This window comes from Eleutherodactylus coqui, chromosome 4 (genome assembly GCF_035609145.1).
Source record: "Eleutherodactylus coqui strain aEleCoq1 chromosome 4, aEleCoq1.hap1, whole genome shotgun sequence".
NCBI classification, from domain to species: domain Eukaryota; kingdom Metazoa; phylum Chordata; class Amphibia; order Anura; family Eleutherodactylidae; genus Eleutherodactylus; species Eleutherodactylus coqui.
The window spans coordinates 249,201,925-249,218,447 of NC_089840.1; the positions used below are offsets into that span (position 1 = coordinate 249,201,925).

At 42.3% G+C, this 16,523-nt stretch overlaps 1 protein-coding gene across 1 annotated transcript in view; it reads left to right on the plus strand.

Annotated features, from left to right (window-relative positions):
• CFAP46 (cilia and flagella associated protein 46) overlaps positions 1-16,523 on the plus strand; it is a 253,776-nt gene that overhangs the window by 147,265 nt on the left and 89,988 nt on the right. Inside the window, exons 37-40 of the mRNA XM_066601014.1 lie at positions 2,036-2,142; positions 3,688-3,870; positions 6,890-7,022; positions 12,395-12,592. Of these exons, the coding sequence (XP_066457111.1) occupies positions 2,036-2,142; positions 3,688-3,870; positions 6,890-7,022; positions 12,395-12,592 (621 nt within the window). The remainder of the gene's footprint in view (positions 1-2,035; positions 2,143-3,687; positions 3,871-6,889; positions 7,023-12,394; positions 12,593-16,523) is intronic.

Here is a 16,523-nt window from a genome sequence, read left to right on the forward strand (position 1 = left end):
TATATATATATTTTTTATTTTTACACATTTCTGGATGAATTGCAGGGAAGGGCTTATATATTTAAGCCCTTCCCGACAATTCATCCCGCGATCGCCGGCAGCCCATTGCTTTCAATGGAGCCAGCTGTATTGCCAGCTCCATTGAATTCAATGGGCTAACATCGTTCTTCTCTTCCACAGCTGTTACAGCTGTGGCAGAGGAGAACGATCTTTATGCTGACAGTGGGGGGGGGGGGGGTCTCACTCTTGCCACTATTGTGGCTTAATAGTGGGACCTGGGAACTTGAGATGCAGCCCAACATGTAGCCCCTCGCCTGCCCTATCCGTTTCTGTGTCGTTCCCATCACTTTCTTGAATTTCCCAGGTTTTCACAAATGAAAACCTTAGCGAGCATCGGCGATATACAAAAATGCTCGAGTCGCCCATTGACTTCAATGGGGTTCGTTACTCGAAACGAACTCTCGAGCATCACTGAAAGTTCGACTCAAGTAACGAGCACCCGAGCATTTTGGTGCTCGCTTATCTCTAATATTTAGACATTTTTTAGGAAAAGCATGGGATGCACTCTCCATTATAATCTGTGGGGAATGACAAACAGCTAAGTGTTTCCGTAATTGCCCATAGACTGTAAAAGGAGTTCCCCACAACTTTTCCATCGTTTTTCCATAATGTGCCTTTTCTCTGCCAGTGACACATGGCTCTTATTCGGTATTGTTAAAGAGAAAAACAGGGTGGAGCACCCTGAGGATGAGTGAATAATGAGACTCAACAGTTCCTGGGGTGGAAAAAAAAACAATGCCCTAACTGTAAAGTGAGTCCGTGGTAGGAAACTAAGGTGCTACTAACCTACCGTAATGCCTCACCATGAGGTTGGGCATATAGGAAGTGAGAATTGAGAGCTACAATACTGGTAGTATGGTGCAGCCTTATAAAATAATAAAAGAAGCACAAATCCAAAGGATTTTAACCTGTCTTCTCCATTTGTTAGTAGTATCAGCAAAAAGATGTACTTCAAGGCAAAAATACCTCTTCCTCAGTACTGCTGGAAGTACATGTCTAAGTAAAGCAGGTAGGCTCAGACGTGCACCAGTATACCTATTTCCTCCGCACTTCTGAACTTTTCTGCTTTACTTAGACATGTTTCTCCTACAGTACTGAAGAAGAGTCATTTTTGAGTCGAAACATGTCTTTTTGCTGATACTACTACTAATGGAGAGGTCCAGTTAAAACCCTTTGGATCTGTGCTTCTTTGATCATTCTATAATTTTGCACCATACTCCCAGCGTTTTAGCTCTCAATTTTCACTAGAGAAATTGTCAGCTCACCCAGCCTTGCTATCTACCCCACTGAGTGCACGAAGGCGAGAGCCACTGCTGACAAGCACAGAAGAAATCAAAGTTTTCCAGCAACTCGGGCAGAATAAAACCTTCTTTATTTCATCAATTCAGTAAAAACATGGATTTAAAAAAAACAGCATGGGTATTTAACAGCTTACATGTTTTGAGCAGGATGTCTTGAAATGCCTTGAAACATGTAGGCGGGTAAATACCCATGCTAGGATTTTTTTAATCCATGTTTTTACCGAATTGATGAAATAAAGAAGCTTCTCTACTGCATGAGTTGCTGAAAAACTTAGATTTTCTTCAATGGCTGTTATTATCCTGTCTATATTCAAAACACTCATTTAATCGCTATCATTTAAAAAATCTTATTAGATAGATTGAGCTGGAGAATGGTCTAGGTTTACTTCTGTCTAGCCATTTTACCTGTTTATGCCATTAGCACATTGCTGGGTTTGGGCTGCTTCATTCGAGACTGACTGGATACTCTTAACAGCTATAACATTTTTACATAGAGATGGTCAGGAAGCTCGTTCTTAGCAGCCTGTCATGTCGTAACTCACTAAAAGCCATTTTTTATGTATTTTTGCCAGGTAATATTATTTTAGTAAGAGATCATTAAAATTGTGAATCTTTATAGTTTATTGCAGTGTTGACCTAAAAAATAACAGTTTTTACTATTTGATTTCATCCAGGCCTTAAACCTCTTAGAAACTACTATAGAAGTTTTTAAAACCATGATGCAGAAAGAAAGAAACAGAGAATCTCAATATGTGTTTCTTATAGCTAAGCTAAATGCCAGGTAAGTCCTATAGCATCAATCCACCAATTTAGGATAGGGCATAAATTGCTGATCAGTGGGGATCTCACTGCAGAAACCCCTGCTGGTCTCAAGACTAGGAGTCCCACATCATCCTAACTACAGGGCTACTGCACCCCCACAGTGTGGAGGAGACTGAATGGGGAGAGCTGGTCGCGTAAGCGCACGTCCATTCACTTTTAATGGGCATACATTCAGATCTTTCCGTCATCACTATAGTAATGAATGTAGCACTAAAAATGCATGTTCCGCCAGTGCTCCCTTCACGCGGACGTCATTACGTCAAGAAACTGCATGTTCAAGTCTACATTTGGGACTTAAAATGTAAAAACAGATTTAGTATATTTTTTATATTTAAAAAAAGTATTAAAGTTGCAAAAATCAAGTTTTTCCATTTTTTACATAAATATATAAATAATAAAATAGGCGTAATTTGCATCACCTTGTCTGAAAAAGTCCAAAATAATAAAATATAATGTCTATCCTGCATGGTGAATGTTGTAAAAAAATGCAATGCTATTTTTTGGGCACTTCACCGCCACCGAAAATTGGATGAAACAATGAAAATTAACTGCCGTGGAAAGGGTCAAAGCGGTTCTGTCATAAAAAAAAAAATAAAAAAATTCTATACTTACCTATTCATTCCCCGTCAGTCTACTTACCAGATGTTCACCTCACCTCTCTTCTTCTGTCACCTCACCTCCAGCTGGCTGATTCCTCTGCTTCCTGCGAGGTTACGTACATTGGCTGGCAGTCTCCTTCCTGTCCAGCAATGTACATTGCGTCACAGTTTACAGTCCAGCAGGAGGATTGCTGAGCTATTGCAGAGACTGCTCATGCGTGCAGTCTCTTCAATAGATCAGCGTTCATTCCTAGCCATCACAGGGATGTGTCCTTTACTGACCTGCCCGAAAGAAGAATGTGAGGAATACCGGCTTCATAGCAAGCAGGCCGGCTGGAGGTGACATGACCTGGGGACTGCAGAAGCTCAGGGAGGAGAAGATGCCATAAGGTGACTGCCTGTAGAGGAATGGATGAGTAAAGTGTTTTTTTTTTAAATGACAAAGCCCCTTTAAAGAAAGGAACTGACCGTTGCCCAGGCTGGTGGTCCCACCTATACGCTCCCTTGTCCTTTCTTCGTCTGCACTACTTCTTCTGATTTCCACTTTCTTTGTCTCCTTTTGCTATCCTCGCTTCCCACTTTCTTTCCTTGGACTCAAAGTTTTTCTGACATTGTCCCTCATGATGTTTGCAGCACAAAATAACACAATTCTGTAGGGCTCAGTGTTGTGTTGCTTACGGCACTTTGTAAATGCCGATTTTATTGTTTCATCTATCTAGTAATGCTTTGATCCTTCATAGGGTCACTCTGTTGTCTCTTAAGCTAAGCCTGACAATACAGGCACCATCTACACACAATAGAAGAATACAAGTAAAATCCTTTTTAGAAACAAACATTGACAGATTTCATGTTTTTCAGGTGATTTCAGTCATAATAAAGTATCGTAAATCTTTATTTATTTTTAGGAAATTCTCAATTCTATTAAGAAACGCCCAGGAACTGATGTGTAAAGGCAGCGGGCCATCTCAGGTTGTTATCTTGTTGCTGGATATGTGTGACAAGATGAGTCAAACTGAAGCCGATCTGCTCCGCTACGGACACAAGGAGTACAGAGCGGAATTCATGATGGAACATGCTAATATCCTCAGGTATTGTGCTTTATATGAGGCCAGGTTCACTTGCAGAATGAAGTACTACATAAGTACTGCACCCATATAGCTGCGGAAAATCTGCTTATAAGCCGCACATATACCACTAATGTGGTGCAATTAAAGAGCTCGTTCTAACAACATGAATTCATTTGCGATTATGTTCTATTTGTACATTTATCCTTTCTGTATTTTATTACCATTAATGTCACTAATGCAAACCCCACTAACATGTTAGGGATGCCATCACTGCAATTGGGCTGGGCTGCAGTACCAGACCTGCCCATGAAAAAGAGTGGCACTGTTTCTGGAAGCCGACCTTCTTTTTTTGCTTGAATGATTTTTCAAAAGAAAAACAGTTGACATAAACAAAAATGTACCTACTACCTGCCTATACGAGAGAGGGAATGATAAGTGCTTGAGTGGCATGTCTGTTATACCCCAGGATTGCAAACTCATCCAGATGAATAAGTAACATTTCTTGCAGAACAGTTCTCAGCCACTACATCTCCGACAGGGAACTGGTCCCATTAAAGGTTTACAACACACTGAAAGTTCCCTATCAGAAGGACAGGGGTATCTGGAAACATTGCTACATGGTCGAATGATTAGGCTAGATTCACATGGGAGAGCTCGGTATCTGAAACTCGGGCCGGTATAGCACGTACCAACGTGCACTTCACATGCGGATGCAAGGTGTTTTAATTCAGAGTCGCGCTCATGTGCATCTAGCCTAATGCGGTAGAGTGTTATATAAAGAGATGAGGAGGCAGACATAATTATAAACTTTGAATTGGTGACAAATGTATCATCCCTCCGAGTCCCGCTTGCTGGAATAACACTGAAATGGGATGGATTTGTGGACTCCGATACTAACGCCACATGAGTGAGTATCGTGTATGTGTGGCATAATATCTGCCCCATCCAGGATCTACCAATAGGACGTACATAGAGATGAGCGAGTATACTCGCTAAGGCACATTACTTGAGCGAGTAGTGCCTTAGCCGAATATCTCCCCGCTTGTCTCTAAAGATTCGGGGGCCGGCGCGGGTGACAGGTGAGTTGCGGGGGGGGGGGGGGAGAGAGGGAGAGAGAGATCTCCCCTCCGTTCCTCCCCGCTCTCCTCCGCCGCTCCCCGCCCCCCGCCGGCCCCCGAATCTTTAGAGACGAGCGGGGAGATACGCGGCTAAGGCACTACTCGCTCGAGTAATGTGCCTTAGCGAGTATACTCGCTTATCTCTATACGTACAGTATCTTGCACCAAGTGTGTTTCTTGCAAACATAAAATCAAAGGCTGATATTGTTGGACCGCCTGAAGAGGGAGAGACATACCATGATAAAAAAGAGAAAAAGGGAAAAAATAGGGGAGGAAGGGGGGAGAAAGATTAAATCCTAATGCAGAAAGTCTTGCTTTTGTCCCCGTATCATTTGGCAAGACCTTGGTGTCCAAGAAATAATCTTTACACTTTCATCCATGACCTTGGATAAAGGGATGGTTTCGATGACCAATGAGATGCATAGACATACAAAATGCACTTGGGTGGACTGGAACAACACGCAGACAGGAGCATTGCTGTAGGCAATGTTAACCCTTTCCAATCCAATTTGTATCCTGGTTTTCCTATGGGGCTTACTCTTTTTCTGCCGTTATACAACGGCGCTATATGCTGGCTAAAGCCAGTACTGCATGAGATGACACGTTGGATAGGCTCCGACAGCAGAGAGGCTGGCAATATACAGTATGAGAACCCCGACGGATGTCCTCCAACATCGGAGCTGTTCAGCCTCAAATCATAATGTCTTCAGACGTCAGACAGTGGATTGGAAAGGGTTAAGCAACGGACTGTTTTTCCCAGGAAGATAAGAAGAGAGAACTAAACAGAACCCGAACTACAAACAAATTATGGCACCAGTCCTCCATACAACCGAGCATGTCAGTGAAGATAAACACATCTATACATGTAAATCATGTTGTATGTGAGACCTCCCGTGTAGGAAACCAGCGGGCAATACATCATTTCAGCCAAGCCGGTTAGGATACTGTGATCCTGGGCTAGAAAAGGGATTAATAAAGATGTCCAAGTGAGAGATGGCCAGAGATACATCCAAAGCTGCATGCGTTCTCTCTGCCTCTCTACTTTCTCTTTTATCCAGCCATCTGGATGCTTTCAAAGACATGCGTTGCGCCGTTTGCCACCGCATGCAGCATAGCAAGATACAGCATTGAGTAAGGAAGGTGTAATTCTCATAGCCGACTTTTCATTGCCTGGAAGGTTGCACATCATTTCTGAACCTCTGCTGAGAAGTTCGGCAAAAATTAAATTCGGACGCCATCCACGGTCACGTCTGTCATTTCGTGTGTTCTGTGTAGTATGATATAAAGATCTTTAAAATGTAGAATCTTGATTGCTTCTAAACAACTTATCACCTATCCACAGGAAAGGTGATAAACATCTGGTGGTGGTCTGACTGCTGGGACCTCCACCGATCATGGGAATGGGAATCCTGAATATCCCCAAATGAATGGAATGGTTGTCATGCATGTGCATTACCACCCCATTAATTTCTATGGGACTACCTTTCCACTCAGTTGTGGATACCCGGGACACCCATTCTCATGAGGCTCCCAGCCGGCGGACACTTATCACCTCTCCTGTGGATAGATAAGTTGTTTTGAAGCAATCGCCTACGCTCTTTTATATATATATATATATATATATATATATATATATATATCAGTTAGTCAGGTTCTTATAATTTAGTGTAAGTGGCTTATTTTCCATTATTATTGTATTATTAATAATTAATCTAACTAGAATTTCCGGTACCAGCACTACTTTTATTCTCGTATAGACTATAGCGCAGCGAAGTTGATGAGAGAGCAAGGTTTATACATATGCAACAATCCTGGAAATGTTTTATGTATCTCTCTCATATATTCATTATTTTGGCTTCTTTTATTTCCTCTTTCTCATTATTTCTGCCTACCTTATGTTCTTTTTCATCATTCCATGTAAGGTTCCTGGCCTGCGGTGTAGAAGACTCGGAGCGTACACATGGTTACTATCTGGATGCATATGCTATGGCAGAACAGGCAATCTCTACAGTGGAGCAAATATTATACAAGATTCAAAGTTCTGCTATTATCGAGGTAAATTACGGAGTCACAATGTTCTTTTTCTCTTGGTTTGGTATATTTATTTTTAATAAAGGGGTCATCACGGACTACATAATTGTGGCCTAATAGACCATCGATATCTGAACAGTGAGGGTCCGAATATCAACAGCACGATTGCCAACCATTCAGAAAATCTTGGACAATCCATAACAAATGAAGCACTTTTTCAAGTGTCCGTGAAAAAAACACATTCTTAGATTTTTTTTTTCTGTCTGGTGGTACTTGAGCAGGTTATTATGACTGTAATTGTCATCATTTTACAGCTCATAGTAAATACTAGTAATGCGATCGTATCAATTTATGAGCTATATAACTGTATCATCAAAATCTTCACAGAGAACCCCAAGTATACCAGCCCCCTAGAACAGCTGTATAAACACCACACGGTATCCAAGAAATAATACTATTAGACCATTTAAACATAACCTGTAGTAAGTCATTAAAACACAAGGAGTACTATTGAGCCCTAATAGACCCTATAAACTATACTGAGAAAATAAAGAGTACCTGCTCTGAGAAGGGTAACCCTGTTCTGAAACCGACCCCTTAATGGCCGTCTTATGCGCAGAATATAGAGGAGGACAGGAGAAGACATAATTAACTCTTGCTGCAGCTGGCCAAATCCTTTTGTTGGTAACTAATACTGTCTTCTCCTCTCTTGTCAGAGATGAGCTTACAGGTTCTTCTAGTGATATGGAGACTTTTGTATGGCAGACCCTAAATCATGATTCCTTTATATAAATTTACATAACCCCCTTAGTGACCGTTCCTATGCATTTCTATGGAAGTTTAAGCCGGTATTGTTGTCCCTTGCCGGTAAGAGAAGGTTCCTAGCTGTTTGATGACAGGCAGGATCCTGCTATAATGGACCAGGAACAGAGAAACTTCTGTTCCTGACCATTTAACCCCTTACATGCCACGATCAATAGTGATTGAGGTATGTAGGCTGGTGACAGGAGGAGGGGACATTATGATGGTATCATAACATAACGATGGATTTCCATGGTAACAGGAGGTCTACATGTCTACCATGTAGCCCAGCCTACCAGAGTCTAAAAAAAAAAAGTTCAATAGTTTAGTGTAAAAAAAGAATCAAATAAAGAAAAATTTCCCCCTTAAAAAAAACTTTAACCCTTTCCAATCCACTGTCTGACGTCTAAAGATGTTATGATTTAAGGCTGTACAGCTCCGATGTTGGAAGACGTCCGCCGGGGTTCTCTTACTGTATATTGCCAGCCTCTCTGCTGTCGGAGCCTATCCAACGTGTCACCTCATGCAGTACTGGCTTTAGCCAGCAGATAGTGCCGTTGTATAACAGCAGAAAGAGTAAGCCTCTTAGAAAAACCAAGATACAAATTGGATTGGAAAGGGTTAAAAAAAAAGTACACCCATAATAGGTATGTGCGTTGCTCATAATGACCTGAACAATGAAAGCATTTAGTTATTTATCCTATGTAGTGAACAAGGTAAAAAATAATTTTAAAAGTCAAATTTGCTATTATTCAGTTATCTGCCTTGCAATAAAATGCAATGAAAAGCTATCAAAAAGTCGTTCGTACTCCAAAATGGTATCAAGGAAAACTACAACTCTTCCTGCAAAAAAGCAAGATCTGACATAGCACTGTAGGCGGAAAAATAAAAAGTTATGAGTCATGGAATGCAGAATAATTATTTTTTTTTTAAATACTATTTTCATTGTGTAAAAGTAGTAAAACAGTTAAAAAATGCAATAAATTTGGTATCACTGTGATCATACCCGTGTTTCCTTGAAAATAAGACAGTGTCTTATATTAATTTTTGTTCAAAAAGGTTTAACATTTTTACCTGTATAGCTGCCTGGTAGAGATGAGCGAGCGTACTCGGAAAAGCACTACTCGCTCGAGTAATTTGCTTTATCCGAGTATCGCTGTGCTCGTCCCTGAAGATTCGGGTGCCGGCACGGAGCAGGGAGCTGCAGGGGAGAGCGGGGAGGAACGGAGGTAAGATCTTTCTCTCCCTCTCTCCCGCCCGCTCTCCCCTGCTCCCTGCTGCGACTCACCTGTCAGCCGCAGCGGCACCCGAATCTTCAGGGACGAGCACAGCGATACTCGGATAAAGCAAATTACTCGAGCGAGTAGTGCTTTTCCGAGTACGCTCGCTCATCTCTACTGCCTGGACACTATTTAAATTGACTTTTTTAATTAACTGTTAGCAGGGCTTAATTTTGGAGTAGGGCTTATATTTCAAGCATCCTCAAAAAACCTGAAAAATCATTTTGCATCCTCAAAAATTCTGCTATGTCTTATTTTCAGGGTATGTCTTATTTTCAGGGAAACAGGGTATTAACCCATGGAATGAGGGTAAAACGTTATTTATGCCGCGCAGTGAACATCATAATAAAAACAATTCTACAACAAGCAGAATAAACAGCAATCACAAAGTCATCTGCAGCCCAAAACTACCGGTTGTCCCACAGAAATAAGCCCTTATACAGCTCTGCTAATAAATAAAAATGTGCTACAAAAGTAGTAATATGTTAAAAAATGATATAAACTTATTTGTATTTTTTACCACATGGTGAATGGGAATAAAATAAAAGCCAAAGAAACAATGGTGGAATTTGTCATTTTTTTTACACCAGGGTGCAAACAGCAGCGAGAGAGTAAGGAGAACCTGGTGTATTGGACAATGTACTATTCTTCCTCTGACTGTGTATTCCTCCCAAGGAAACAGACTAATATCAACTGTGCCATCTACAAAATAAACCCAGACATTACAAAAACATCTAAGGCAATTGCTCCATAAACAGGGATTGTCTGGTAACATGACCCGTCTGCCATGCATGGGTATGAATGGGTTATTGTGCCCCGGCTGCTTGAACTCTGACTATAGAAGCACTTTACAATGTTTTCTTGTATCTCGCACATTTGTTTGTCTGACATCTGTGGTCTCATGATAAAGCTGAGTGATTACAGGAGTTTTACTTTGTACCGAATGCTCATAAAATAAACTGTTAACACTTGTATTTTGGAAGCATTCTTACTTTGTAGTATTTTTTCACACCTGCCTAAAACTTTTGCACAGTACCGAATTGCTCCTTTATCCGAGACCCCAGCAGGTTAGAATCCTTTGGCCTTCAGAACTGCAATGATTCTTTGTGGCATGTAGTAGATTCCACTAAGTGGGGGAATCATTCTGCAGGGATATCGGCCCGTGCGGACAGGAAGCTTCTTGTAGTTGCTGCTAATTAGATGAAGGTGCTGACCTGCTCTGACCAGAAAGGGTTAATCAATTCATGCAGCTTATGGCCTCTTTCACACGGGTGATAGCAATATCACTCCAAGAAAATCGCTGCATTTTCTCACAGTGATATTACAATTTTGTAGCGCTCTTTTGCCGGGAAATATAAGCCATACCCCAAAAATAAGACCTAGCTGCATAAAAAAGAAAAAACACCACCCAACAGCCGCTGTCTGCTCCGCCGCACGTCTTGTCTGCAGGTACCAGGCACTTGTCTCCTAGAAAGACCCCGCTTCCAGGAAGTGCTGGCTCTGATTGTTTCTCGAGCGCCGTGGCTCAGCCAGTCCAAGCCATTCAAATAATGGCTGTGATTGGTTCATTGAGCGCTGGCTCTGATTGGCTGAGCTGTGGAGCTTGAGAACCAATCAGAGGCAGTGCTTCCTGGAGGCAGCGTTTTTCAAAGCCCTGACCAGGAAGCTCTGCCGGAGGACTTCAAACAGGCGCCGGAGATGTGTGGCGGAGCCTCTTAGGTTATGTATTGTTTTTTCTTTGTTTTTTTTCTCATGCAGCTAGGGCTTATTTTAGGGTAAACAGTAGGATTTCCTACTGTAAAAGTCACATCGCACCGCACAAAAACCACAATTTTTTTTTTCATCGCTTTTGTGAAAGAAGCCATTGGAAAGCATCGGCTTCATGTACATGTGATTTGTAGCGCTGTTGCATTGCGAGAAAATTGCGCGATTTTCATTGCTTGTGTGAAAGTGCCCTAGAGCAAATTCTGGCTCTCCCAACAGCACAGTGCAACAGAAATCTGGAATCCCTTAACCAGGCAATGGCTTCCACTGCTCAGTGATACAATTGTTGTGCTCTTTGCCTAGCAGAGTCTTGCCTACCTTGTAGATAGCGGTCACTAACCTGTGGTTTAGGAGGTAACTGAAAGCGTGATTCGTTTTTAATTAGTCCATCTTAGGTGACATGATTAGACCGCAGCAGATACAATGGCAATTATTATCCCCTTTGTTAGCTGTAATATTTGTGTTCAGTACTTGGATGACACCTTTATAGGAGGTTGTCCTAAAGAGACAATTCTACCTTCAGTTGTGGATAGTTTCTTCACTCTCGCCATTTCATGAGCTATTTAATTTGACTCCGCCAAACATATGAATACTCGGTTTGGCCAAATGGTTAGCTGTTTTTAATGGGCAAGAGGAGGTAAGCTGCAGCCAGACAGCTCTGGTGGCTTATCTCCAGGAAGGACAAAAGAACTGAAAGTTGAAATTCAACACACCCAATCCTTCTTCCCCTCAACATTATCTGCCAAGGGAAAATCAGGAGACCTCATACCAATGCAAGAGTTAGCCGCTCCTGCCAAAATCATTATATTCTAATTATTTTTCCCTAATGTGCATGGGGCCTTAAAGGGATTTTCCAGCGAAATTGATCTTATTGCAATTACACGTTTCGCCCAGAGGGATTGGAGCCAATTGCTTCCTTTCCGCACCCTTATGAGTTGTAGTGCTGACAGTTGATTCCCGATCAGCTAGGCTCCTGAGTGGTAGAACCCAACTTATTAACCCTTTCCAATCAATCCAATTTGTATCCTGGTTTTCCGAGGGGGCTTACTCTTTTTCTGCCATTATAAAACAGCGCTATCGGCTGGCTAAAGCCAGTACTGCATGAGGTGACACATTGGATAGGCTCCGACAGCAGAGAGGCTGGCAATATACAGTAAGAGAACCCCAGCGGATTTCTTCCAACATCGGAGCTGTACAGCCTTAAATCATAATGTCTTCAGACGTCAGACAGTGGATTGGAAAGGGTTAACTATTGATGACCTATCCTGAGGAGAGTATTTCCCTGGAAACCCCTTTAAGTGGAGATCAGTTAGGGGTGGCGCTGTTTACAGGCCTACCCTATGGCTTCAGATTTGACATCTTATTTGAAGCCATAATGACATGTCTTATACCAGTGGTAATAAGATTTAATTAACCGTCACACGTCTGTGCCTTTCAATTCATGTACCATCTTAAATATTTTAGCTTGTTTTCCCTTTTCATTTCTGAAGACATTAAGCCTCCTTTAGACATTGTGGATTACATGGCATCATGATTTAATTTGCTTTGCAGGCAGGGGGTATTAGTTTGCCAGTACAGAGAAAACTTGCAAAAATGAAGCTTGACTTTGCTGAATTGTCATTGGAAATCATCCATCTTTTCATCACCGAAGAGGAAGAGAAGTTAGAAGAAGAAAAATGCAAAGGAGAACTCCGTGTCACTGTTGAAGAATTTATAAGAGCGACCCCGGATTATAATTCTGTGGAGCAGGTACGCACGCTTCTCCGTAATTCATAAATTTACAGCCAGGATTCAGTGAACTTGTTTTATTTAAAGAGGACCTGTCACAAACTTAACAGGGCTGACAGCATGACTCTGCAGCCCCCCTGACTCTGCCCCCATTTTTTTTTTCATACTGGCCGCCATCCGTAGAGACGGGCTCTTCTTAGGTTGGGCTCCCGCTGCTATCAGTGTGTCAAGTAGGTGGTCCTCACCGCTCGCTATATAGAGTGACATTGTACTTGATTGGCTGCTGAGCCATGCAGCCAGCCCTTCTGATTTTATCCCATAACAGGTCCTCTTTAAAGGGATATTCCAGTTTCCTCAAATAAATGCCCACTGCCTGCAGGTATCGGACAGCATACGAGTGGGGAGTCCCAAGTGCTATCCGATCTGAGTTCCTCCTGAGAATCTTGGGCACCAGCCATATACACCCAGGTGAAAGGCCCTAAGTGTTCAGCTAACAAACTTTATGCAGGTGTAGTGATTGGTTCTGTACTTTAAAGGGGCACTAACTTTTCACACATGTTCTGCTCATCTACTAGCTTATTTTAGTCTCATCATTTTTGTAATTTACTTGCATTAAAAATGTTGATGATCTACCACTTTAAATCACGTTTGAAATGGCAGACACTAGGGGTCTCCCTTCCATCTTCTCTGCAATCCACTCTCTGTAGTTTGGTACACATTATAGTGGATTTGCTAACCATTTCGCCAGAATATCTCTGAATGCCTGATCAGAGGGGCGGGCATTTAGATATTACCTCCCTGCTGATTGAACCAGAGACAATGCAATGTGGCAAGGAAATCAGGACATGAACTACTGGCAGAATTTTACGCTTGCTCCATTCCTGAAAGTGACAATGCTAAATCCACGGATTGATCCGCAGCAAAATCCATGGCAAAAATATGTGGATTTTGACACAGAATTCACTTGGAAAATGACACAGGAAATTCGGCTATGTGGACATACCCTTAGGGTGCCTTCACAAACTGCATAAATGCTTTTCTTGATATGTGAAGACACCCTATTCGTTAACAGAGAGCAAAGCAAAATCCCTCAATGCCAATCAGCTGCTGCAAAAGGGTGCATTAAAGTCACCAGAACCAGAACCCTCATGCCTTAAAATTAAAAATCATCGGTTACCCACGTCTCTTCGTTTCCCCCATTCATGTCTCTCCGCTGTCTCTTAACAGGCAGCGATGACGTCTGGTAAACCTGATGTAGCAGCCAATGACGGCACTCAGCCACGATTGCTGAGCGCTGTCATTAGTTGCTGCAGCTTGTTTGTAGATGGACTCAGCATCTAAAGTGACGTCAGCAGAGGACGAACAGGGGAGCGAGGAGAGGTGACTAACCGCTGATTTTATTATTTTAACCCTTTCCAATCCACTGTCTGACGTCTAAAGATATTCTAAATTGTGGGCTGTACAGCTCCGATGTCGGAAGACGTCCAGCAGGGTATTCTCACTGTAGATTACTGGCCGCTCTGACCATCTCCAGCTCTAGCCAGCAGATGGTGCTATTGTATAATGGCAGAAAGAGAAAGCCCCCTAGGAAACTCCGAATCCAAAATTGGATTGCAAAGGGTTAAGGAATGGGAGACCCGGTGACAGGGGTTTCCATAATTGGGATAACCCCTCGAACATAAAGGTAAAAACTTTTGATCCAGATATAATCTAGCTTCTCCATAAATTCCTTGTATGGCCTCATCTAGACGTTAATTAATACAGGCTGGAAAAGCTGAGCTAGAATATAAAAGGGGTAAATATATTTAAGGTGTGTTCACAGGGTTGGAAATTTACATTTAGCATTTACAGTACAAGCATTTCTAAAATCCCATCCACATGCTGCAAAGAAAATCCCCAGTGTAAGTTGACCTGCGCAGCAGAAGTTAAATCCACAGGATGTCAATTGGTGCTGCGAATTTTCACTGTGAGTTTTATTCCTTGAAATGAAGGGTTTATATCTGGGGCAAATTTGCATCAAAATTCACACCAAATGCAGATTTAGTGCAGATTTGTGGCTGATTTTCCACTGTAGAAAATCTGCAGCAAGCCTGCAATGTGTGAGCGCACCCTACTGGCCTAGAGCAGTTACAACTTATAAGATGGTAGCATGGAACTAATTTGTTCCAGGGAATTTGTGGTGGATAGGACGCAACTTTTTTCCTTTGCTAGAAAAATTAGTTCTTTGGAACGGGTGTGCACGGCAATATTGGCTCCTCCTGTTGGTGACCTATCAAAAGTCCATTATTTGTTAAAGCCATGTATATATGCTAGCTACAGGAGCTGTTTGCAGTTTTTCCTTGAGGCTGGTGTCCATTGGCTTCTCTACATTCTAAGATGCTGAATAGAGATGAGCGAACGTGCTCGTTTAGGGCAATTACTCGAACGAGTATCGCTTTTTTCGAGTAACTGCCTACTCGGGCGAAAAGATTCGGGGGGCGCCAGGGAGCGGGGGTCGGCGTGGTGGAGCGGGTGGTAGCAGGGGGGAACAGGGTGGAGCTCTCTTTTAAATTTCCTCTTAAGATGTGTGCATATATATAATTCCTTATGTTGATTTAACATGAGATGTTTTTTAAAGGGAAGCTCCAGTGAAAACTCTAGGATTCATTCAGATTGCAAGTAATCAGTATTTTTTTTTTTACTTTTCGACTCTTTAATGACAAGCCACGTGTGTTCTAACAACGGCTGCGAAGGATGCTATCGGCTCTACAGCATATTGGCTGCACAGAGTCGGACATGTCTGCCTGGCTACCAGAGACTGACAGATACTCAGTAAAGTAGACAGAACCGCCGCACTGTCAGGGCTTCTATAACCGCTCTAGCGGAAATATTTTATTCTTTTTCTAACTGACATAACGTCCCAAGAGTCCCTTCTGACCCACTAATGGACAAGATGGAATATGTATAAAACATAAAAAAGCACTATCTCACAAAAAATAGCATCAAGAGGAAAATCTCTGTATCTGTCATTAAAGGGGTATTCCGGGCACAGAGTAACATTTTAGAATCTAATGTACATCATCATAGTAAGTCATTGTGTAATGGGGTCACTGCACCCGGTCTAGCTACTTTCTTCATTTTCTTTCTATTTCACGTGACTCTCCACCCCAAAAATATCTCCACTTCCTCTGATCTCTTGTCTGCATTTGGTACTTCCTTCCCTGTCTGTTGCCTCAAACATCCTGTGAGCAGTGCATGATGGGAGCACAGGAATGGAAGTACTGTGCTGTATTGCAGTTCAGAATGCGGAAAGCTCCTGTCTGTCGGCTTGAGCAGCTTTCTCTGGCACTCTAAGTGAGAGGGAGGTTGGTGCCTGTAAGTTGTAGGACCTGTGAGCTGTGGGCGGAGCTACAGGGCTGGCCGGGAGACAACCTCTATGCATGTCCGAAGTTGTAGGTAACAGTCTATTGATGTGTTTACTGCGGAAGTGATGCATGTAGATACAGCGGAAGATTGACGGCTGCACAGGATGAAGTAGAGGGTCCGGAGCGTCAGATAAAAAGTGCAGGTTGCCGCTACTTAGCTGGACCTCCTAGATTTCAGCATTTTCAGAATTTCTATATTGTGCCCCGAAAACCCCTTCAAGGGCAGAAATAATTGTGGCATTAAGGAGTTCCTGGGGGTCAGTTGGGTATGGAGGAATCATAAGGGGTTTGGCTAATTCTTGACAGCCACATAACCCCAATAACAGTGACAGCAAAAGGACCATAAATTGAGGACTTTCATGACAATGACAGCAAGAAGACGCCCAAATTCAGTTCAAGCCATAGAACTTTCACAAGAGTAACAGCTGTGAGACCCCTCTAACTGTAACAGCTCACGCACACAGGCGTATGCATTTTCAGTGTATTGAGTTTTTGGTGCGTATGCGGTTTTTTTAACGCATGTGTTCTATCAGTATTTACTGCACATT